We start from the raw sequence: 25,379 nt of genomic DNA on the forward strand, positions 1-25,379 counted from the left end.
GGCTCTGGTGGGGGAGGAGGGACACGAGTGACTTCAGCATGGCCCCCTGCCTCCCATTCTTCCCCTGTCCCATTAAAGATCCCACACCCCAAACATGCAAACATCCCGGTAACTTTTGGGTGAGCACCTTCCCTCTTTCCTATTTCAGTCCTGACAGCTTCGCGGTTACCGGCATCATTACCGGGTGCGAAGGCAACGGCTTTGTAAACCTTCTGTGCTTCTCCAGTTGATTTTAAAATCCACTTTCAGAGCGGGGAAGGTAGGGCTCCGGTAAATTCATTCCTTTTACAGCAGCTGGAGACAGGAGTGAGGTGGTGAGTCACAGAGGACCCCAGTGAAGAAGGAACCCCACGCATCACCACCAGGAGGACAAGGATTCTGAAGGAGCCCAGCTGGGAAGCCCAGGAGGCTGCCCGAGGTCACAGACCCGCAGCTGCGAGCTGGCTCCGACCCCTGGGCTGGATCTGAGCCTGCCTCTGACCCCACCTGCCACTGCCTGACTCTAACTCCTGGGGGGCACCCACCGGAGCCCCATCCTTGCACTCACTCCTCCAGGCAAACCCTTCTCTGCAACCCCATTCCCCCGGCCTTCCAGGCGCCCCAGCAGAGGCCCCAGCTCCACCCAGAGCCACTGCCCCTGAGCGAGTGGGTGGTCCACGACCCGCCGGAGGCCCCCCTGCAGTGCCCCCCCTGAAGTGTCCCTCCCCGCTCCCAGGCTCCCCTCTTCCCCTGTGCGCGGAAGCCCCCATCGCCCCCCTGTCCTTGAGCCATCGACCCCAAGCAGTCAAAAGCCTCCCGCTGTCTCCTGTCTCCACGTTTGGCATCCCCGCGCCCCCCCTCACGGCCCCTGGCGTCCCTGCGGTCCGGTGCCGGGTCCTTAGTCCCCTCCTGGAGGGGAGTCCCGTCCCCGCGCCCTTGTCCCCGTCTCCTGGAGTCCCTGAAGGTCCCGCGCACCCAGGAGTCTCCTCCGCTCCCCGTGTCCTGGCTCCTCGCCCCCCTCTGCCCTGTCCTGGCTCTCCAGCCTCCGCATCCCTCCCGCCCCGCTCCAGGGTGTCCCCGCGACCCTGCCCCTCGCCTCCCCCCAGGGTGTCCCCGTCCCCACCCCCGTGCAAAGCCCCACCCCCGCCCCTTCCTCCGAGTCCCCGTCCCCCTTCCCCCGCCCCTTCGCCTCCCCCAGGGTGTCCCCGTCCCCCCTCCCCCGCAGGGTGTCCCTGGCCACCCCACCCCGGCCCCCCCACTCGCTCCGGACCCCCCCTCGCCCCCCCCAGGGTGTCCCCTTCCCCCAGCCTCCCGCTCCCCCCCCCGTGTCCCCCCGCCCTCCCCCGTGACCCCCACCTCTCCGGTCCCCCCCACCCGCCGCCCCTCCGCCGAGCCCCCCAGGTCCCCCCGCCCCTCGGCCCAGCACCCCCGGGTCCCCCCCCCCCGCCCCTCCTCCGAGCCCCCCCCCGGGTCTCCCCCCCCCGCCCCTCCGCCGAGCCCCCCGGGTCCCCCCCGCCCCTCCTCCGAGCCCCCCCCCGGGTCTCCACCCCCGCCCCTCCGCCAAGCCCTCCCCCGGTCCCCCCCTCCTCCGAGCCCCCCCGGGTCCCCCCCTCCGCCGAGCCCCCCCCCTCCGCCGAGCCACGGGCCCGCTGACGCCATGACGCCGCGGCGGAGCGAGGGGCGGAGCGGCCGGGCGGCCCGAGGGGGGCGGGCGCGGCGGGCGCGGCGGCCCCGGGCGCGGATGGACATGGGCTCGCAGGGCTCGGGGCGCAGGCGGCCCCCCACCCGGGAGCGGCTGACGGCGGAGGACGACGCGCTGAACCAGATCGCGCGCGAGGTGGGCGCCCGGCGGGGGGTCGGTCGGTCGGTCGGTCGGTCGGTCCGTCGGTCGGTCGGGCGGCGGGCGGCGGGCGGCGCGGTCCGGGCGGGAGGTCGGCGGGCGGGCACGGGTCCTCGGGCCGCGGGGACAGGCCTGGCCAGGGCTCCCGGGGCCGCCGTCCTCCGGGGGGGCGGGGGGCGGGGTGCAGGGGGCGGGGCGCGGGGGCGGGGGGCGAGCGCCCGCTCTGTCGCCCGGGGAGGTGGCAGCCGAGCCGCAGGGGGAGGGAGGAGGCCGGGGCCGCCCCAGGCCACATGGCGCTCGCTGCCCACACGGCCTGGTTGCGTCCTGCCCGCGGGTCACCGACGGTCACGCAGGTGCAGCTGCGGGCTGAGCTGCGGGCTGAGCTGCGGGCTGAGCTGCGGGGTGGCCGCCAAGCCTCCCTCTGCCGCTGAGACGCTTTCCCCCCGGAGCTTCCTGGGCCGCGTCTGAAAGGCTCCCATTGAACTCATGGTCGCACCTTAAAGGAGCGCCGCGTGCGCGTCTGTGCAGGTGCCTCCCCCCCAGGCCCCCGCCTTCTGGTGAAACAGCCGGTGACGGTGACGTGGGACAGTCTGGGACAGTCGCCCCTCGGGTTGGCGCAGGGGAAGCGGAGCCCAGTCCTTGAGTTTGCTCGCAGGCCCTTTTGCACCTCCCCAGGTCCCAGTGCGCCCACCGCGCAGACTGTATAAGCAGATGCGCCTCATCCCTTCTCTTGCGCTTCCTTCCAATCCCCGCAGGACGTGGCCCTAGTCTGAGTATGGCTGTTGGCACATGGAATAACTTCCAGACCATTCAGGCTGTGGGCTCTGGTTGCCTCCCTCGGCTGCTTGCCCAAGTCCACTCTATAACCCGTCCCTCCTGCTTTTCGTGGTGATGCTTGATTTTGCTTTTATGGACATCCGGCCCTCAATCCGTATGTGTTGAATATTGAAATGGGTAAAGACTTTGGTCCTCCTCTGTATGAAAAGGGAAAGGGCTTTCCAAGCAAACTCTTATACATCCCTGAAAACCCACTGTAGATTGGTGTCCTCCCAGAGACCGCCCCCATCACCCCAGGCAAGTCTCCCTCCCCGCCTCCACTTGGCTCCTTACACCTGGTGTGGGGGCCACCTCGCCTCAGCTGTATTTGTTCACCCTGTAGAAGGTGACGCCCAAGCAGGAGATACCTTACTCACTTGCCTGTCCCCAGAGCTCCGCACAGCCTCAGGCATGTGCTAGGTGCTCCTAGGCACGTTGCGTTATTACACAAAAGAAGTACCAGGACTTAAAGTACATTTGGCTAAATAAAGACATTGGCTAAATGCGGTAGCTTGAATGTAATCCCCACCCCTATGAGGACAGTCACTCAGGTATGTGTTTGACTGGAAACCAAACAAGTGTCCTCAGAAGGCCAGAGGTGACTGATGATCCCTGGGCCCTGTCTTTCCGTCAGTGCTTATGGACAAAGGAATGAGCAGTACGAGAGCTCCCGAGGTCTACCTCGCATCTGCTGGTGTGGGTTGGAAGGAAAGGCTAGGGATGCTCTCTGGGCTGACGTCCTCGAGGTCCCGAGGACTGGGACCCCGTGTCCCTGCCCACCAGCCAGGGAGATGCAGTTGGCAGTGACAGGTTCAGACTGGGGAGTCAGTGCTGGGCTGTGAAACTGCACACACCTCACAGAAGAGCTATGCGATCCTGGGGGAGTGAGTCACTCGGCCCCTCTCAGCGTCTGTTCTCATGTCTCTAGAGTGCGGGAAACAAATCCCCCTTGGCGCTCAGTCAAGATTAAGAAAAATGACCATCAGACATACGGTGACTAACAGGGTGAGTGTAAGCCCCACCCACCTGCCCTCCTGATCAAACCAACCACAGATTGGCTTGGTTCAGGTGTGAGGGGCAGGTATCTATAATGTTGCAGGTGCAACGTGTAATGTTTCACCACCGATTGAACGATATTTCCCAACTGTAAAAATTAGAATCGCTGTTCAAATGGCAAGTGTCTTTTCACCATCGAGTTCCTGAGTTCTTATAAAAATTAACAAAATTTTCTTGAGTTTAGTCCATTCCTATTCGCTCATTGACTCAGCGGATGCGTGCCCTGCTCTCTAAACACCTGTCCTGGGGGGACTGGGATTCGGGGATGGAGCTGAAGAGGATCCGCCCACGAAGAGTTGGGTCAGGACGGGTTCTGACCCCAAAGATCAGTAACAGTAGAAGATAGGAAGAGATCTGGTATTAAAAGGGCGTGGATATTGTGCCCGGAAAAGTTTGGAAGTGAGAGAGTTCCAGCTTATTGAGGGGCCTAGGAATGGCCCTGAGAGGCAGCTTCCTGGGGGACGTGGCATCTGGAGTTATTCTCAGTGACAGAAACGCTGACCTGGACTGGCGGCGATGTGTATCCACCAGGGGAAATACTTTGGCTGGAGCACGGATTCCTGGGCAGCCCCACCCGTGGCCCCTTCTCTCCATAGCACCTTGCAGCTGGCTCTGCTGCGCTGTCCCCTTCGGGTGGCCTCGCCTTCAGGCTGACTGGCGGCCCTGCTCCCGCGCTGCTCCCCGCGAGCCCAGGCCCAGGCCCTCTCCTGAGAGCTGGAAGTGTCTTCCCCGACTGATCTCCACGTGGCTCCCTGGCTACCCCCGAGCCAAACTGTGACCAGGACTGTTGACTCAATCAATGGCCCACACCAGTCCCTGTCCTCCCTCCAACCAGGCCCGTCCTGGAGATGGGGGAAGTTGGCTGCTGCCTCTGAAGCATTTGCAGGGGTGAGGGGACCTGAATGAACACTGGGGACCATTTTAGAGGGTGACAGGAGGGTGAGTGGACATGCGTCAGGGAACATGCCCTCTAGAGAGTAAACGGAGCATTCTGGGCTGAGGTTACAGGGAGGGCGGGGGGAGCGGGGTCACCAGGCTGCAGGCAGAGCCAGCGGGCAGGGCTGGGGGGCTCAGCGGCCCCCGCGGAGGCCTCTGGAACCCTGGGCACCCGCCTGGAGCAGCGCCTGCCGCGTGGAAGGTGACAGTTCCTATTTCTGCAGCTCGGTTGTGGGGCAGCCTAGGCAGGTGTATGGTAAGCGTACTTGGAACTTGAGAACATCGTAGATGCCTTAGGAGCCCAGGTAGCTGGCTTCCGAGGTGGGATTTGGGCAAGACATTGTCAGGAAGAAGGTCCTGTGGGCGCTGGGAGCTGCTCCGCCGCTGGAGGTGTGAACAGGGGTTGTCACACCCTGGGGAAAGGGGCTTCCAAAGCACATCTGTTTTTTTCTCCTGCAGTGTTGAACATTCCGCTCAAGGATTTTGGTAGCATCCCAAGCTCCCCTCCAGCTCTGTGCCGCCGAGGGGGGCGATTCTGCGCTCCCCGTGCCTGGGGCCACTCAGGGTATCCCTCTCAAATGGGAAGTGGTGACAGTATTTATTTATTTTTAAAGATTTATTTATTTATTTATGATAGACATAGAGAGAGAGAGAGGCAGAGACTCAGGAGGAGGGAGAAGCAGGCTCCATGCTGGGAGCCCGACGTGGGACTCGATCCCTGGACCCCAGGATCGCGCCCTGGGCCAAAGGCAGGCGCTAAACCGCTGAGCCACCCAGGGATCCCCTGGCGATAGTATTTAAAAAATAATAATAATGATGACATGCGAGCTGCATTGGAAACTAGCTTGCGGGCCCTTTAAGCGCGGTGGGGAGTGAGGCACCCCCTGTCCACCGGGGTGGATTCCTGTGACTGTCCCCAGGGCCTCCTCTGCGCGCAGGTGGCGCCCACCGGCTCCCTCCTGGTGGCGGGGCCGATTCCTGGTGCCCGCTGTCCACCGGGGTGCCCAGTGCACAGGAGTTGCTGTGGAGGAGGGGCCTGACACCCAGCCGGGCCGCCTGCAGCTGTCGCCAAGCGGTGTGAGGATACCAAACATCCCCTCCCTTGTTCCAAGTCCCGGCTCCCTGTGGGATGGGGCCGCCTCCTGCCCCTGCCCGGCCGCTGCCTCACCCCTCTTTTGCCGGCTGTGCTCCCTGATACAGACCCGCATACAAATCCTTGCCTCAGGCTCTGCTTCTGGGGACCCCAACTTAGGAAGGCCGCAGGCTTCATTCTGCGTCGTCCTATTATTATGGGACATTCTCATCCTGCCACCCCTCCCGTCTCAGCGCCCGCGGCCCTCACCCCACGTGTCCCAGCTAGTCTTCCTAGGCCAGCTCGTCTTCAGGGACCCGTCTGCTTTCTCCTGGAGCCACAAGGTGCTGAGAGCCGAGCTGGGGGTTGGGCACACACGTCCTTTTCCAGGCGGCCCCCGGAATCTGGTTCAGCTGGGCGCCTCGCCTCACCTTCCTCTGCTCTCAGCAGATCCGGCCCCCTCCGGGCCCTGTGGGTGTGGGCCCTGCCCTCAGTGGGAGGGCGCGGACCCCAGCCTTTCCCCGGACCTGCTCTTGCGGCTGCGGCCCACTTTGCTTCCTTTGAACCGTCCCCCTAATGCCTTTGTTCCAGGGGACGTTGCTTTGCTGAGGCGGGCCAGCAGCTGAGCCCGCAGGCCTGTGGCGGGTGGCGTCATCTGGTGTTCTCAGGCCCTTGTGCACCCCCCCCTTCTTCCGGGGAGTGGGAGCCGGTGAGGGGAGTGGGCCCAGCAGGCAGGAGAGCCGCCCGGCCCCAGTTCTGAAGCAGCCACCCAGGAGTGGCCCTGGCCTCCCTGGGCCCATCCTCCCAGGACAGACACGCACATCCTGCTGTACCATCGACAGCGTCGGGAATGTGACAAGACAAGCGTCCTGGGAGGGTCTTTCTCAGTAGGTCTGGGCCATCAGGGGAGCTGCACACGCTGCTCCTGGGACCTTGGGCCGTCGCCGCGATTCCCAACAGGATGGTTCTGGTTGGAGGGGATCAGAAACTCTGCCGGTGGCCGGTGGCTGGCGGGCCGCGCCCCACAGCTATTTCTGTCAGAGAGCCAGCTGTCTCCCTCCCCCTTTCTGGGTGACCCTCATGGTTCATCGGTTTCGTGGTTAGAGCTGCGACGTGTGCATGGGTGACACACAGAGGTGGCACGGCGGGTCGACGTCAGGGCCTGGATTCCAGTTGAGCCTGTCAATCATGAGCCTGGTCGGGGTGTAGGGTTGGAAAGGGGGCAGGGGGAAACTGAGGTAGCTTCTGAGGCCTGCAGGGTGCCAGATGCTCCCCCAAAAAGCTCCCCCCGTCATTACCTTAAGTCCCACCAGCAGACTTTAGAGTATCTCTGTCTGACATAGAGAAGCGGGCTCAGGGGGGCTGGTGACTTGCCCAAGGTAACCCGGAAGGGGCCGTTCAGCATCCAGGCTGCTTCCTCTTCCTGGATCCAGTCCTTGGCTCCATCCAAGGCCTGACTACCAGCCGAGTCCTGCCATCGAGCCGACTGGCTTCCCATCTCTGAGACTGTTGTCCCCAGCCGACCTCGGGCCATCGGGTGTCACATTTCATGGGAGAGTCAACATCCTTCTGTCCTTGCATCCTTTGTCTCTCTGCATTTTTTCATTCTCTCAACTTCTAAAATGTAATGTTTATTTAACGAAGGTAATCTATGTCTTTACCCTTGTCCCACATTCTCAGGCCACTCTCCACCCAGCAGCTGGTGAGCCTTTAAAATATGTCAGCTCCTGTCGCCTCCCTAATTAAAACTCTCCAACGGCGTCTCATATCACTGCGTAAAGGCCAGGTTCTTAATGGCCTGACAGGACCCCGAACGATCTGGCGATTGGCCCCGTGTTTATAAATAACCTGTGTGCACACTCTATTGATCGTCCATCCAAGGGTGGCCACTGCCCGCCGGCTTCCTGGCTGGGAGGATGGGGCCCCACTCGGGCCTCCCCCCAGCTTCTTGCTCTCCTCATCTTCACACCACAGTTATGTTGTAGTAGAACCTCAGGCTGGTAGAGAGTACGTGCTCATAGGGTCAGATTCCTGAATCCAAATCCTGGTCCTCGTGGGTGGCTCCATGACCTAGGGCAAGTTGCTTCATTGCATGGTGCCTCAGTTGTCCCGTAGCTCAGACGGGAAAGTTCTGAGTGCACCTCCCATGGGTGTTTATGAGAATCAACGAGCTATTTCGTGAAAAGACCTCAGCACGAGGACGGGAGCCTAATAAAGGCTGGTGGTGATGGTGATGTCACACGTGGTGTGCCTGCGGAGCCAGGCGGCATGCTCTGAGGTCCTGCCCTTGGGTGGTTTTCTGCCTTTTCTGGACTTCATGACTTGTATTTTTTTTTTTTTAATTGCTCTTCTGTCTCCAGGTCGGTCACATCTAGTTCTTCAAAAACTTCAACAGGACCCCTCAGGGCACTATTTCCTGTGTGAGTCGACAAACCAGACAAGCTACCATTTCCCCTTCATCCCCTCCTGGATGTGGACCCTGGAGGCGCCTGTCCTCGAGACCCAGGCTCTCTGGGCACTCCCAGGACTTGCCATTCCCTGTGCCACCATCCTGACAGTTCCCCTTGCCGCTTTTCTGTTGCTGCTGGGTCCCTCTTCGCCAGATTCTGTGTTGTCCTCTTCCTTGGATTGCGATCTCATTTTGCTGGAACACGTCCTTCAGTAGATTCCTGAGAAAGAATGCCTTTTCTAAGAGTTTTCATATCTGAAAATGTCTTTATCCTACCCTCTCATGCTTGATTGATGGTTTGGCTGACGATAGTGTTCTAGGTTAAAAATAATTTCCCAAAGAACGACAAAGATTTCTATGTATTCTTTGAAATTCTTTCCAGCATGTATTGTTATGCTGGAAAGAAGCGTATGTGCAGAAAATAAAACTAGCGTGCTGTCCCTTTTGTGAGAACGGTGGTGATTTGTTTGCATTGGTGCAAAGAAACCCTGGGAGAACAAGCGGAGTGTGGGATGTGAGTGGAAGCAGATTTGTCAGGTGTCCCTTTTCATGCTTTTTGGATATTTTTAAAAAATATTTATTTGAGAATGAGCAATCATGCATGGGAGGGAGGGGCAGAGGGAGAAGGAGAGAGAGACGATCTCAGGCAGACCCCCTGCTGAGCACCAGGCTCCATCCCAAGACCCTGAGATCACGACCTGAGCAGAAATCAAGAGTGGGACGCCCAACCGACTGAGCCACCATGTGCCCCGATGCTCTTTGGATATTGAACCATGTGACCCAGTTGTCTATTCAATAAAATAAATTCACAGTTACCAAGACAGTAAAATTGAAAGCTATTTTCCACCACAATTTTAAGACATTTCTTTCCACTTGATTCCAGCCTCCGGGATTGCTCTGAGAATTTTGATGCATTGTGTATTTCCAGCATCTTGTATAGTCTCTGTTTTTACTCTCTAGAAGCTCTTAGGACCCCCTCTTGATCTTTAGTGCTCTGGTTGGTTTCTTTTCTGTTTATTAAGCATTCATTGAAGTCATTGGATCTGAAAACTTGTATCCCAAAGTTCTGGGAAGTTTTCTGAATTTCCCCCTCCCCACCATCATTTCCTCTGTTCTCTTTTACAGCAGCTCCTTTGCTGGGAGTAACTTTCTTTTCATTCCCAATCTCTAATTTTCTTCTCCTGATGATACCTTACGGGAGATTACTCAGCTTTATCTTCCATACCTTATGCTAAACTTATCCATTCTATACTTAATTTCTAAGAGGGTTTTTGTTTTTTTTTTGGCTATTGTTCTTTGTTCCTTTTTATGGCATCCTCTCTGATTCACAAATGTGGCACCTTTTCTTGTCGTTCTGAGGAATGTTAACTTGTTGTTTTCTCCAAAACTCTTCTTCTGTCCCCCCATTATGGGCTGTTTCTTTTTGTCCTTTGTCTGTGGCGGCCTCTATTGTTCATCTTGAAGCCTCTCCCAGATGCGTGGTGATCCTTGGCCATCCTTTCCGGTCTGAGGACGAGGCACTAAAACACCATGAGGACAGTTTGTGCAAAAGCCAGGAGGGGAGGTGCCGCAGGGTGTGACCAGGACAGCACCGGGGGTGCAGTAGGCTGGCTAAGTGCAGGTACATCGACTACCTCCTCAGGGCACAGGCACACAGCCTGGATGGGAACCCACATCCCCCGCAAGGCTAGTGCCCTGGACAGTGTCAGTGTTAGAAGAGAATATTGCTTAATGCTAACAAACCAAACCTCTGTAATTTGGTGCCTATAGGTAGAGTTTTGTTTCTGATTAAGAGGGTGGTGGGATTGAGAAGAATGTTGAAAATTAATCAGAGGGCACCTGGGTGGCTCAGTTGATTAAGTGTCTGCCTTCAGCTCAGGTCACGATTCCAGGCTTCTGGGATCTAGCCCTGCAGGGAAGCCTGCTTCTCCCTCTCCCTCTTCCCCTCCCTCTGCTTGTGCTCTCTCTCTCTCTCTCTCTCAAATAAATAAATAAAATATTTTTTTAAAAAAAGAAATTTTATCTGAGACTTATACCAGGACAGAATAATTTCTAATGTCCATACAGCCCAGACAAAGGGAACTGGTCATTATGATATTCTTTTGCTGGGAGTGGAATAAAACATCAAACTAGGTTGAGCAAACAAATGGAGGTAGAAAAAATATAATTTTCATAGCTTCAGGCATCCAGGATAATTCACTTATTTGTTTGTAAAGTTCTCTAAGATGTGAGCTATAAAGCAAACATGAAATACCTGGAGAGTTTAGGTAGGCAGAATGTGATATGGTCCTGGCAGTGGGTAAACTCTCGGATCAGCAAGTACGTAGGAGCCAGAGCCGTTGAGCGGCTCCCCTGCAGGATTATATTGCGATGCTCCCACCCACTTCTTGGGCTGGGGGGTACGTGAAAAATCACACAGTGGTCGTGATAATATTTAAACCTAAAGGAACCAGGGGATCTGAAGGTTTTGTTTTGCTTTTAAGCTCCATCTCATAAGTTTGTCCTTATTTCATTTTATTTTTTTAACCATTGTCCCTGACTTCTTTAATTTTTATTTTTTGCCTTCTTTTATGATGAGATCCCTTGGGCACAGGGGAGGATGGGGAGTTGGCCACATTGACCGAGAGGTGGGATTTCCATGTTGACTGACCAGCTAACATGTCTCCATCCTGGATGCCCTACGATACTGCTTGAAATGATCCCAGATATATCTTCAAGTCGTCCGCGGCAGTGCTGCTGAGGAGGACTTTCTGCGGCGATGGCAGTGTTCTCTCTGCCTGCCGCATACTGTGTGGCTGCTGAGCACCTGAACCATGGCTAGTGCATCTGAGAAATGCAGCTTAAAATTTTTTTTAAAGATTTTATGTATTTATGGGATCCCTGGATGGCTCAGCAGTTTCACGCCTGCCTTTGGCCCAGGGCGCGATCCTGGAGTCCCGGGATCGAGTCCTGCGTCAGGCTCCCAGCATGGAGCCTGCTTCTCCCTCTGCCTGTGTCTCTGCCTCTCTCTTTCTCTCTCTGTGTCTATCATAAATAAATAAAAATAAATCTTTAAAAAAAAGATTTTATGTATTTATTTACTTAGAGAGAGAGAGAGAGGCAGCATGAGCAGGAGGAGGGCAGAGGAGAGGGAGAGAGAGAATCCTCAAGCAGACTCCTGGCTGAGCACAGAGCCCAACACGGGGCTGGACCAGGCACAGAGGAGGAGAGCCCGGGGGGGGCTGGCCGACTGCTGCCAGAGCCGAGTCCAGCCTGGGAACACGTGCAGGCCTGGGGGAGAGCACCCCCAGCCGTCCTGGGTGACCCCAGGAGCTTACTGTAACGAGCCTCCTTTCCTCTGTCTGTGGGAAGGGGGCAATGCTCCCGGGGGCTGTGTGGTCGTGAGTGGTGCCAGGGAGATGCAGACCGGCAGCCTGGTCCATGTGGGCACCGCCTGAACCCAGGGTCTTCAGCCTTCGGGGGGCTGTGTCCACCTCCAGAGAGAGACAGCAGCACCACGTGACTGTCAGGATGTGCCCAGAGCCACATCTCCAGGGGCAGGTGCGGGTCTCGCTCCTACAGGGCAGCTGAGCAGAGAGAGAGCGGGCTGTCGGAAGAACCCCTGGGAAGGACAGTGCCCGTGTGCAGGGCCAGGGCCCTGGGATAGCTTAGGTGGCCGCCAAGTGGGAGCCCGGGCAGCTGCCACTTCAGCTCCTCGTGCACCTTCAGGGCCACAGAGCTCCGCAGGGTCTCAGCACGTGTACAGGTTTTCTATTTATTTATTTATTTATTTATTTATTTATTTATTTATTTATTTATTTATTTATTTATTTATTTATTTATGATAGTCACACACACAGAGAGAGAGAGAGAGAGAGAGGCAGAGACTCAGGCAGAGGGAGAAGCAGGCTCCATGCACTGGGAGCCCGACGTGGGATTCGATCCCGGGTCTCCAGGATCGCGCCCTGGGCCAAAGGCAGGCGCTAAACCACTGCGCCACCCAGGGATCCCGGCCCGCGGTTTTCATTGGCACTTTTGCTTCTTGGCCTTGAAGTTAAGAATCAAGAGTAAGGGGCACCTGGTGGCTCAGTCATGAAGCATCTGACTTGGGCTCAGGTCACGATCCTGGGTCCTGGGATCGAGTCCTGCATCGGGCTCCCTGCTTGGTGCAGAGCCTGCTTCTCCCTCTCCCTCTGCACCTCCCCCTGTTTGTGCTGTCTCTCAAATAAATAAATAACATCTTTTAAAATATTTTTAAACTTAAAAAAAAGATAGATGTAAGACAGCAGCAGACATTTGCAGCTGCTTCGTTGTCAGGCAGCCTGCCCCCGGGGCCTGCGGTCCTCCTGCTGGAGGCGGTGGGCCACCCCACCCGGGCCTCATCCTGGAGGGTTTATCTTCTCAGAAGCCACTAAATGACCTGGGTGTCTGTCACCCGTGCCACGTGCGTCGCAGCGAAGCGGTGGTCGCGCGGCCGTCCCCTCTCGTCTTGGTTTCTCGGGTCCTTCCCGTTCCTTGTCTTTTGTGTCAGGGACTCCCAGCCTTGGCACCGCAGACATTCAGGGGGACCACTCTCTGATGGGGGGGGGGGGCCATCCGGTGCCTCATGGGACATTTAGCAGCATCCCTGGCGTCCACCAGGAAGTGACAACCGAAGTGTTCCAGATGTGGGCAGATGCTGCTGGGGATGAGAAGACCCCGTGGAGGAGCACGTCTTCCCTTTGCCCACCCTACGCTGCTCACACCGTGGCCCCTCAGCTCTGTCTGTGGGCACCCCTGCTCCGTGGGGACGGGGGGCACCCGCAGCCCTCCCTGCCCCCCCACACCCTCCCACACCCTGTGGTCTCCCAGGATCCTAGAAGTCAGCAGGTGCACCGTGCCCTGGAGGGCTGGACGGAAGGTTCCAGGAGCACCTGCAGACCAGGAGGCTGGGACATCAGCCACAAATTTGACGGCTCTGTCCACAGGTCAGGGGCCCCAGGGGTGACCTTCCGACCAGCAGGGGTCACGTCCTCACTCTGGCTGCTGGCCTCATGCTGGGGAGACTGAGGATGGGGAAGGCTGCTGGGACCTGTCTGGACACAGAGCCAGGCGCTTCCCCCTGAGTCCGCCATTCTCCCCCAACCCCGAGGCTGGCATTTCCAGGGGGGCCCACCTGCTGGGAGAAGTCTCAGGACAGTAAGTGGCCAGGCTCACAATGATGCTTCTGTCCTGCTCGAGGCCCCCAAACGGGCAGGGAGCCCACGCGGACACGTTGTCCACTGAGAGCAGAGGCCTCTCCAGGGCACCTGTCCGCAGCACCCCCTCCCTCGAAATCCCAGGTGTGCTGCGGGAGGAGGGGGGAGGGAAGCTTCAGCCTTACTGGGGGGTGTGGCAACCCATCAGGACCCCAGAGCCCCCCCGCCCTAGGGAGCCCCCCAGATCTGAAGGGAGCTGGTGTGAGACAACAGGAAGCCCAGCGACAGCACACGTCTGTAGGATTACAGTCGTCCTCACATCTCCTCAAAGGCACGCTGCTCTTGCACTTCACAGCTGAACTCCTCAAAATAGATCTCGAGGCCGTGCTGGGGCCCAGACACTTGTTCTCCAGAAAGTGGTGCGCAGCCTCCACCTCTCCATCCTCTCCCGGGGCGGGATGGAAAATGGGTGCTGTCCCAACACTCTCCTCCCCTCCACCCTCTCCAGGCCCTTGGTCCAGGGCATGTGGGTCCCCCTCAGGCTCCGGGGGGTGAGGGGGGTGGGAACAGGAACAATTTAACCACGTGGCATATTCCCCTCTGTGGCTCAGACCTCTGGCTTCTGCTGCTGTGGGCCATTTGTGAAGGAAAACCCACCGCCTACCATCCCTCTCCTTAACGGAAAATTTGGCTTTTGGATTCCTCTTGGCCTAATAGACCTTTTTTGCTTGGAATTAATGTGTGTGTGTGTGAACAGTGTTACTATTTTAGTGTATCCGTTCTTCCCTAAACATTTTCCCAACTTTCCCTAAATAGAACATGACGGTTCATGATCGCACCAAGTGGAGGACGGAGTGGGAGCCTTGCCTTGCAGCCTGGCAGGCCGTACCCTGTCCTCTCTAACTGGCTTCTTAAAATGATGTCACATAGGAAAGCGTAGCAGGTAAGAGCATCACGTCTGTGACAGACCCAAACCCAACTGAGTACATGTGAAGACCTGACTGGCTTCATCCGATGATCCATGAACGGGCAGCGTCCCCTCTAGAAGCAGAAGGGAGTCCCCCCCCCGCCCCCGCCCCGGGCTGGACGAAATGCAAGTCTTGTCTGGGCAGGAGGAGCAGGAACAGGAAGGGCTTGTTTCTGGCAACTCCTCCTCCGTGTGGAGGACGGCAGGATCCTTCTGGCAGGTCACCTCCCTGGTGCTGACCAGGTCATTCCAGACTGACCAGCTAAGGTCACAGTCCCGGGAGAGGCTGAAACTGCGGGTAGGTTGGGTCCTAAGTGTTGGTTTGCTGATGCGGGGCTCAGCACAAGTGACTCCATTTGGAGGACTGTTGTCCCTTTTTTGGTGCATGTAACCTACACCGTCTATTATATAGTAATAACTAAAATTCTGTTTATAACTAACTAGTAGTAACTAATAGCTAATTCCATTTAGCTGTTGACAAAGCTAATTTTGTACCCAGCTTTATAAAACTTGGGTTATTGAGTGTTGCCCCCTAAAAGGACTTCCCAGACACCATCAGGCTTCCTTTCTTCGCCCATGCCGTGTTCACGATGGGTGGTTGCTCTCTCCAGGGCCTGCCCTGCCACACAGGGGCTCTGGGACATGCTCCTTCCCTGGCTTGCAGCTTCAATTCCTCAGCTGTAGGGTGAAGACAGCAGTGGCTGGAGGCCTCAGGAGATGAGGCACATCGGTTGTCGGGGTCTGGGCCTCCTCAGGGACACCCAGTCCCCTCCACCCTCACGGGGCTGGCTCTCCCTCCTGGGAGGCCTCAGGCCTGTGCAGCTCCCACCCAGAGCCTGAGACGTGCAGTCCATGTCCCCACTCCTCCTGTCACACTTCTCCGCTGAGCTGCTGCTTCCTTTAGCAGCAGCGTCTCCCCATCAGAGAGGCGCTCACTGGGGGCTGCGCCAGGCCCCGTGGCGGGGGGACCCTGAGCCTCGCATGCAGGCAGGCGTCACTCAAGAACCACCTGCTGGGGGAATGAGGAAGCATGAAGGGGAATCCCTCTGCCGTGTGGTGGCCACTGTGCTTCTTACTGATATGAAACCCTTTGAATGTGGCTTTTTTCCTCCAAGTGGTTTGAGCTGCTTTTGTCAGAATTCACGCGTGGGTTACACGGAGTGGCTTTCACTGATGACTCCTCTTAAATCCCGAAGGCTCATCAGGGAGATAGAATCGTTCTGTCTTCATATTGGTAACCTGAGTTCATCTGCAGAGGCCCGCACCACCCACAGGCCACGGTACGGCTGTGCCACCGAGGCCAGGTCTGCATTAGTCACTTTGGGGCTTCTCTTGGCATGATAGCTACTTTCAGTGATGGACGGCATTGTGGGAAACCCTAAAATAACCAGTGAAATACATTTCCCTCCTGATTCCCATGATTAGAGATATTTTGCAAACCCTTGAGAAAACACAGCCTAGCAGGTCAGAGTTGACCTCTTGAGTCAGAAGACCTGGGTGTGAAGCCTGATGTCACCGTTCACTGGCTTTGCCACCTGGGACAGGCCACGTGGCCCCTTGGTGTTGCCGCCATAAAGCGGTGGTGATGATGTGTGGTTGTGAGGACCAGATGAGGGGACACACATGGTGCTTGGGACAGGGACTCCTGCCGCTCATCAAGGCACCATGTCTCCTCACACACACACACACACACACACACACCCTCTAAAACGAGGCAGGGGTCATTCTGGTCACAGCCGTGTGTGGTCAGTCGCCACCTGCCTGCCACCCACCCACATTTATAGCGATCCGGACTGACAGACGGAGGGTTGGCTCCCGCCCTCACCTCCAGGCTGCAGGCTCTGAGCTGCCCGCCGAGGGAAGGGGATGGGGGTAGGGTGCCCGGGAACAAGCCCCACTCAGCTTTGGCCTCGACTGCAAGGAGGGATAACACCTGCTGCCTGTCTCACAGCGTTCGCATGAGGTGCAGATGAGAAAATATTTGAGATCATGCACACAGAGCCTCAAGGGCTTTGCAAACGGAAAGTGGCGGTGGCATTATTGTCAGAAAAGTGTAAAGGAGATTCATAACACTTAGATGTTTGGGGCTAGTTTGTAGCTGCTTCTGAACTTGGGCAGGTGCTCACTGACCCTGCGCGTTGGGCATTTTTCCTCATGCAGGGCACTCTCTGTTTCTCTTCTGGTGGTGCTGTTGCTTTCTTCTCCGGGTGGGGAGGAAGCAGGTGGAAGCCTAGTGTGGGAGTCAGGAAAGGTGGGCGAGTTGTGGGGGGATGGACAGGGGCCATTGTCTGCAGGTGGTCCTCCTCTGGGCTTCCAGACCCGATGGTGTCAGGTCCTCGTGGAGGCGAGGGGGGAACAGACGAGGGTCGCCATGACCACGACGACCACAGACCCACACATTCCAGGCTCGTCGGGGAGGGCCCAGGCCTTCTCTAGCCTTCACTGACACCTCTTTGTGCCTCACATTCCCTGCATTCCGACCAAGTGTGCAGCCTGCATAGTGCCGGGAACGCATAAGTGCTACCAGACGGTCTCGTGAGAGAACAGCTTCTACTCTTTGCACGTGGAATAGGTCAGCTTATCAGCTAGATGGTTCTAGTCACTCAGATGGAGACGTTCCCAATAGCTTCTCTGAACTAAACAGCTGTTGAGTTGTTTGACCAACTTAGAAGACAAAGCACGATGAGTTGGAATTGAGGGCGGTTGAGCGTACCTCAGATCAATGGTCCTCAAAATGTGGCCTCTGGACACACAGTACCCACACCACTGGGAAGGTGCCAGAAATGCTGCGTCTCATCATCCATCCTCCTGCATCAGAGCCTCTGGGGTGAGCCCGGCCATCTGTGCTCAGGAAAGCCCCCCAGGTGGTTCTGATGCACACCCCAGTTTCAGAAGGGCTACGTCAGATGAGCTGATGCTGCTGGTGAGTCTGCTCTTACCGAGCTGAAGAACAGCATTGACACTGGTATTCCTGATTAGAACAGCATGGCTTTTTCCTGCTCAAGTGCCTGAGGACTGGATCCCTCGTTCCAGTCGCAAATAGATGTGTCATCATGCGCTTGCTTCAGCCCGGCAAGGCTGCCATCAAGGAGATGCCCCTTCTGAGAGTGGGGCAGCCATCCCTCCTCCCTGGACAAGAGCCTGATGGATGGATGAATGGACAGATGGATAGGTGGATGGATGGATGGATGGTTGGATGGATGGATGGTTGGATGGGATGGGTGGATGGATGGATGGATGGATGGATGGATGGATGGATGGATGGACAGGTGGATGAATGATGAATGGACAGATGGATGGACAGATGGATGGACGAGTAGATGGATAGCGTTAGCCTTACATCAGTTGCATCTGAAAGTTCAGTGTCTTCTGAAACTAGAGCAAAATTTCAAAGATCGTCAGTGGTCACCTATATGTGAATGGAGATTTACCAGAAACCCATGGCTAGCAGGATCTAATTGGGCTGGGTGTTGAGTCTCTGTAGTGTGCATTTTGGTTCCACCTTCCCCAGGCCCACGTAGTGAGCCTCCTTGTTCCCCTTTCACATAACAGGACATAGGAGGAGCAGTAAGGCAGGCGGCCTTCTGTCCCTGTTCCAATTATCTGACAATTGCTCCATCTTTCCAGCTCCTTGTTTTTGTGACCTTTTCTCCCTTGTGTTTCTCCACTGACTTTTTGTATTATGTGTGCACTTGGAAAAAATCTGTGAATGATCCTGGTGATGGGGCTTTGATTTCATTGGACGGCATGTGGGCGATCGGGTTGCACCATGCATTGCCAGCGCCGTGAGCTCGCATTCCCTAAAAAGGCAAGTACTGTGTCCAGGAAAGCTCTCCTGAGGTTGATGGCACTCTACCAGGGCTGAAGAAACTTGGACCGTGTTTGTAGAACATTTTATTGTGTGGCTTCCCTGGTGGGGCGCAGGGTTTGGACTGGAGGAAGTTAGGTGTATTAATATATCCTGCCAGGTACAATAAATAGCTGTCTTTGCCTGACCTTAACCTCACGTAAGCGCCATGGTTCCAAAAAGCCCTGTGCTGGCCTGCGTGTTAGAGGCGGTCGGAGGGCATGCCGGTGGAAATTACAATGAAGAGGTGTGGACATTTCTGTGAAATGTTCTCAGTTTAGATTTGCCTAATTAGACCGAGGTTATGGATCTGGGGGAAGGATTTCATGGAGCTGAAGGGCCCCCTTGCTCACATCACATCAGGCGGTGCACGATGTCACACGGCCTATCAGCGGTGATGTTGACCTGGACCACCGGGCCGAGCAGGGGACTGCCAGGGTCCTCCACCATAGGGGTAGTATTTTTCCCCTCCCCAGATCTGTTCCCTGGAAGCAAGTCCCTAAGTCCAGCCCCCACTCGGGGAGGGGACTTCGACTCCTCTTCCTAAAAGAATGTGTGATCCTGGGTTGAAACTTTCACCATAATTAGTAAATGTGAGAGCGCTCTTTGGAGGCTGAGCGGATATCCTGTGCCACCCTGAAGTCCGTCGGTGGATAAGTAATTCTTTGTCAAGTGTGGATGTGAAAAGCAGGTTATATGATGTGAGCAGTGAACCTGAGAGCCGGGATGGGGAGGCCCTTGAGTATGTTGTGGTGGCTGACGCGGCCTGATCGTGGCCCAGCCCCGTGGCCTCAGCCTTTTCCCCCCACTGCTGGCACGCCGGCCGGCTCTCTGGGCCTCACCCGCGTCTGTGCCTGTTCTGCTCACCGCCGTGGGCGTGGACGCCCAAACCTTCCTTCCCGCTCCCGGAGCCCCTTCTCCGGCCTTCCACTGAGGCGCTGGCTTTCTCCTTAGTGTGGCCAGTAGGGGCCATGCCCCTTCGCAGTGTGAACCAGGTAGGCAGCGAAGTTAACGCTGTTACATTTTCGTTTTTGGAGGGATGGGGAGAGGCTTCATACCGAATTATTGTTCGAATGAAGGTCTTCCGTGATGAGTAGAAGGAAACGATGACTTTCTTCTTCACTCACTCTCACTCTTCACAAGCTGGTCATTTACGGCCTCAGTTGGAGGAGGGAGCTCAATTTTTAAAAGCACAGGTTTGGCTTGGCCCTGCTTATTGACACGTGACACTGACAGAGGAGCATCGCGTGGGGGACCAATCCCGTTACTGAGCCCAGGAGTTTTGCCACAACCCTCGGAAGCCGCCATCCAGTGGACGTGTTTGTGGCTCGTTTTGTGTCCTGCTGTCTCCCGTTAGCGTAACTGAAAACGACGGGAGAAGTCTGATGGGAAGAAGAGAAGCGAAAATACGGTTCTCTGTCTTTGGGAAAACATCTTTTTTTTTTTTTAAGATTTATTGATTTATTTGTTTATTTATTTATTTATGATAGACATGGAGGGGGGGCAGAGACACAGGAGGAGGGAGAAGCAGGCTCCATGCAGGGAGCCCGACGTGGGACTCGATCCCGGGTCTCCAGGATTATGCTCTGGGCCGAAGGCGGCGCTAAACTGCTGAGCCACCCGGGGATCCCCCGTGGGAAAAACATCTTAAACACGAGTGTGCTGCCAAGACCCTGTGGTTTGGGGACAGGCGGCTGCACTCGGCGAGCCAGGGACCTGGGGTTCCCAGCGCCCGTGACTTAGAGGAGCAGCCTTGCCCTGGAGACGTGTGGCGGCAGGAAGCTTTTTCAATGTCCTCGCCGTAACTGAAAGCCACCTCGCTGCTATAAAATGCTGGCCCCGTCGCAGCGCCCAGCGAGCCGCCGTCCCTGCACCGGAGCAGGTCCCGCCTGGATGTCGCGGCCGCCGAGGGTCCGGGTGGGGCCCAGGCCGGGTCCTGCGGCGGCTTCCTGAGCTAAGATGACAATTTGCCGCGTGGCTTGACTTCCCCTCGCGGCCTCCCTGGCACGTGTGGCGCTGCTGGACGGCGCTGCACCTGCAGGAGAATGTCCTCCGGGCCTGGAGCCCGGCTCTGCGACCGCCGCTCTGTCCCCGGAGCGCAGGGAACCGCTCGGTCCTCCGCCGTCACCGCAGCGGCCTTCCCGGCAGCGTCACCGGATGGATTCCGTCTCGGGAAACCACCTTCCCTGCTCATCCGTGGGAAGCAGCTGCTCCCCGTCACGCTGCCCCACGGGAGGGCGTGACCTGGGCCCGACTTCAGGCTCCGCTTGGAACCCCGGTTCCCCTGCCGTTTCCAGCCCGTCGGCAGTGACTTCCCCACGTCACCCATGAGGGCCAGCATCAACTTCTTCCAAACTCTTCTTGATGTTGACGTTCTGACCTCTTCTCATTAATCACACATGTCTTTACTGGTATCTCGGAGGGTGGATCCTTTCCAGGTTTTCAGCTTACTTTGCCCAGACCCATCAGAGGAACCACTGTGACAGCCATGGCCTCATCGCATGTATTTCTTAAATAATGAGACTCGAAACTCAAAATTACTCCTTAACCCGTGGGCTGCAGGACGGATGTTGGGTCAGCAGGCAGGAGAACAACATGAATTTTGTGGTCTCTCCGTCACAGCTCCTGGGTGACCCAGAACATTGTCAGTGAGCCGTCATTTGAAAGGAGTCTTTTCTTGTGAGCAGTAGGTCTCAACGGTGGGCTTAAGATATTCAGTAAACCGTGCTGGGCACAGATGTGCTATCAGCCTTATAGAGCACAGGCCGAGTAGGTTTCCCATAATTCTGAAGGGCCCCCGGATTTCCAGAATGCTCAATGAGCACCGGCTTCAACTTAAAGTCACCAGCTGCATCAAGCGAGAGAGGCGGCCTGTCCTTTGAAGCCCTGCAGCCGGGCACTGACCTCTCTCTAGCTGTGGAAGCCCTAGATGACCTCTTCCTCCAACATAAGGCTGCTTCGTCTACAGGGGAGATCTGTTGTTTAGTGTAGCCACGGTCACTAGTTCTCTTACTAGATCTGGACACCTTGCTGCAGCTTCTCCATCAGCACCTGCTGCTTCACCTTACACCTGTATGTTATGGAGACGACTGGCTTCTTTCCTTAAACCTCCCGGACCAACCTCTGCCAGCCTCCGACTTTGCTCCTGCAGCTGCTCCTCCTCCCTCAGCCTTCCCAGAATTAAAGAGAGTCAGGGCCTTGCTCTGGATTAGGCTTTGGCTTAAGGGAATGATCTTCTCTCCAGGCCACGAAAACTTTCTCCACATCAGCAGTGAGGCTCTTTTGCCTTCTTGTCATCGGTGTGTTCGCTGGAGTGGCCCTTTTCATTTCCCCAAGGTCTTATCTTTTACACTCACAACTGGGATAACTGTTTGGTGCAAGAGGCCTACCCTTGACCCGTCTCAGCTTTCCACGTGCCTTCCTCACTAGGCTTCGTCATTTCTAGCTTTCGATTGAAAGTGAGAGACCTGCAACTCTCCTTTCACTTGAGCACTTAGAGGCCATTGTAGGGTTATTAACTGGTTGGCCTAATTTCAATATCGCTGTGTCTCAGGGAACAGGGAGACCTGGGGACAGGGAGAGAGACGGTATGGCTGGTGAGTGGAGCAGTCAGGACACACAGCGTATTGGTTAAGTTTGCCATCTTACATGGGTGACGTTCATAGCGCCCCCAATTACAGTAGAAATACCAAAGATCACTGATCACGGGTCACCATTATAAATATTATAAGGAACAAGTTTGAAATATTGCAAGAATCACCAGAATGTGACACAGAGACACAAAGTGAGCAAATGTTGTTGGGAAAATGATGCCAATGGACTTGCTCGACACAGGATTGCCACAAACCTTCCATTTGTAAAAACTGCATGTCTGTGAAGCACAACCAAGCAAAGCGCAACAAAATGAGGTATGACTATAATAGTGAGTGATGGAACGCGAGAAAGATGGAAGAAAACGCAGGCCATACCGTTAAAGACGAAATGTCTGGATTGCAGAGAATTATAAGCCTCCAGGTAGAAAGCGTTGACACCGAATCACACAGAGCAGCATCAGGAATTGCATAAAAGCTGGCCTACTTGGTTCTTCCTCCTGTGATATGATACCTTCCCCCTCTTTCTTAGCTTAATTATTCATTGCGGGCACCCTTGGTGATAAGATCAAAATAACGACAGAACCCGTGGTATCGGCAGTGAACAAGTGCTCACGAAATCTTCACATAAGGGAGTGTATACACTGAATGTTTGGGCACCCCCAAATTCCTGTGTGGAAACCCTGATCTCTAGTGTGGCTGTATTTGAAGATGGGGTCTCCATAGAAGTAGTTATGTCTAAATGAGGTCATAAAGGTGAGGCCCTGATCCAGTAAGACTCGTGTCCTCATCAGAAGAGACACCAGGGAGCTCTCCCCATGCGTGCGCTCAAAGGAGCCACGCCAGCAGGGAGGTGGCTGTCTACAAGCCAGGTGGAGAGCCCTCAACGTAAACCAAGCTCACTGTCACCTTGATCTTGGATCTCTAGCCTCCAAAATCAGGTGGTGGCATTTTGTTCTAGCTGCCGGAGCAGACTACGACAGGTAGATACTGTTATTCTCACCTCAAAAGTGAAGAAACAGCCATAGAAAGGAGAAATGAGCTGCCCGGGTCATCTAGTATAAATCTGTGCACTCATCATCACATGGCTTTTCCACAGTTGACTCTTTTCACTCTGAATTCTCCTTTCTTTTAAGTGTTAATATTTGGAACCCTTGCATCATCAGGGTAGGCAAGGTTAGGATGTGGGAGCAAGCACCCCAGATCTCAGAGGCCTAAAATGGCAAAGGGTTCTCTCTCTCTTGTCGGCACCAGACGCCCATCACAGGTCTGAGGGCCTCGGCACATGGCAGTCCCGCGGGGTCACTACTGGGTGACTTCCATTGTCCCCAGAGCAGGGCCAGAGGCCACTGACTTGTTCACTGGCTCTCAGCACTGCCACCCTGAAGTGACCGCACATCATTTCCAGACACAGACGGCAGGGAGGGTGCCCAGCCGGCTTCTCAAGCTGATTCGAGGGCCTCTGTGCACAGCAGAAAAGGAAGGAAGACCCATCAACAGGTGCAGGGCCGGACAGGAGACAATGCCCCTTCCCTTAGACAGGGCAGCCCCCGAGGGGGTGGAGGGGGTGGGAAGCAGGGCTCGATCTCCCCCCATTGGCTTCAGAGCCTGGTGCGGCCGTGAGGGGCAGCCGCTGGACTTCCTTCCAGCCCCTCAGCCCGCTCTCCGGCGTGGGCCCTGACGGGGCCTGGCTCAGCTCAGGTGGCATGAAGGTTGCCTTCTTGAGTATCTTCATTGAGAAATTGGGGTCACGAGCAAGGCTGCGTTTCTCACTATTCCTGAAGCAGGAGCCGCTTCTGCTTGTGGACGTTTCCAGAATCTGGGGGAAGAACTTGGTCTTTCCTTTGATGTTCTGAAATACTGAGTGCTGGTTCTGAGTACTGCCGCCTCTGAACCTACAAACCTACAATTGAGATGACATAGAAATGCACCGCTTGTTTTGCTTGGTTCTGCTTTCTTTTCTTTTCTTTTCTTCTCTTTTCTTTTCTTTTCTTTCTTTTCTCTTTCTTTCTTTCTTTCTTTCTTTCTTTCTTTCTTTCTTTCTTTTTTTTTGATAGAAAGGCGGGGAGGGGCAGAGGGAGAGAGAGAATCTTTTTTTTTTCTTTTTTAAAGATTTTATTTATTTATTCATAAGAGACACAGGCAGAGGGCGAAGTGGGCTCCATGCAGGGATCCCGATGTGGGACCCGATCCCAGGACCCTGGGGTCACGCCCTGAGCCTAAGGCGGATACTCAACCACTGCACCACCCAGGCATCCCCAGAGAGGAGAATCTTGAGGTGTGCGTGGACCCCAATGCCGGGCTCGATCTCACAATCCTGAGATCATGACCCGAGTTGAAATCAAGGGTCAGATGCTCAGCTGCCTGAGCCCCCCCGGGCGCCCCTAGTTTTGCTTTCTTACGTGGGTTCCGGGCTCATGCTCGTTTTGTTCCTGTGCTGAAGCTGAGTTTGAAGGCCTGGCTGCCCCCAGCCAGCTGGGATGGAGGCGAGCCGAGAGCCCCAGCCCTCCCCGCGTGTGCGTGGCCGCACTTGTGTGGTTAAGAGTGCGGAGACTGGAAATAGCTACCCTGCCCACCGCGTCTTCCTGCCGCTGCTGACTCTCCTGACACCCTGACGCTCCGCTTCCCCTATTTTTAGGGACTGTTCTTTTCTGAAATCGGGTGGCAACACATCAAAGGTATGTTGTTTCTCGAGCGTCCGGCGGGTCCACTGCACGCTGGACACTTGAGACACAAGTTCAGTTACACAGGACCTGACGTTTAATTTCAAGTCACATTGCTTCTCTGCTGAGCAACTGTGACCGTTTTTCCTAGAAATCGCCTGGGCCCCCGCCACCCCCTGCCCGAGCAGCCTAGACCCGGGACGGACGGGGGCGTGTGTCGTGCTTGGAGAGCGTCCCCCCCCTCCTCGCCAAGCACGAGTGATGTCAGGATTCCACAGGAAGGAAGGAAAAGGCAGTGAAATCAGGCAGCTTATGTGACCTCTGATCTGTTTTCTTCGAATCCTGGAAGACTCAGATCTTTTCAGGATTTTCTCCCTTTTGCCCTCTGGGTGTGATGGTGTGGTGGCAGCCGGACGCTTCCGCTCTGCTGTCCTGGCTGCCCCGAGGAATTCTTTATTCTATTATTATTATTTTTTAGTGAGACAGAGAGAGCGCGGGGAGGTGGGGGGCAGGGGCAGAGGGAGAAGAAGAGAGAATCTCAAGCGGAATCCGTGCCCAGCACAAAGTTCAATGTGGGGCTTGATCCCATGACCCTGAGATCATGACCTGAGCTGAAATGGAGAGTCAGATGCTCAACCGACTGAGCCACCCAGGCGCCCCAGAATCCCAAGCAGACTCCCTGCTGAGCTTGGAGCCTGACGTGGGGCTCGATCTCACAACCCTGAGATAACGACCCTGAGGTCACAACCTGAGCCCAAACCAAGAGTCAGATGCTCAGTCGATTGCACCCCCCAGGCTCCTGCCCGAGGGAATTCTGGGAGCAGACCAGCCTGCACTTGAATCAGGGGCTTTCCTATTGCCTGGCCCCGGTGCCCAGCGCGGTGGCTTCTGCAGGAGCAGGAGGGGGAGGGGGCTGTGCACGGGGGCGTCCACACCGCTGCCTGCCCGGAGCCGGCCCCTGCCCCTGGGGTGCGCACAGGGTGGGCACTACTAACTAGCTGTGCTCAG

General features: G+C 56.1%; 1 protein-coding gene across 45 annotated transcripts in view; it reads left to right on the forward strand.

The window, feature by feature from the left end:
• Positions 1 to 1,669: 1,669 nt before the first annotated feature.
• The window catches only part of LRRFIP1 (LRR binding FLII interacting protein 1), a 139,347-nt gene continuing 115,637 nt past the window's right edge, over positions 1,670 to 25,379 (forward strand). For all 45 annotated transcript variants that reach the window (XM_025463599.3, XM_049101033.1, XM_049101035.1 and 42 more), the window contains exon 1: positions 1,670 to 1,816. In XM_025463599.3, coding sequence (XP_025319384.1) covers positions 1,721 to 1,816 — 96 coding nt within the window. In that variant the 5' untranslated portion in view covers positions 1,670 to 1,720. The remainder of the gene's footprint in view (positions 1,817 to 25,379) is intronic.

This window comes from Canis lupus, chromosome 25, assembly GCF_003254725.2.
Source record: "Canis lupus dingo isolate Sandy chromosome 25, ASM325472v2, whole genome shotgun sequence".
In the NCBI taxonomy this organism is placed as follows: domain Eukaryota; kingdom Metazoa; phylum Chordata; class Mammalia; order Carnivora; family Canidae; genus Canis; species Canis lupus.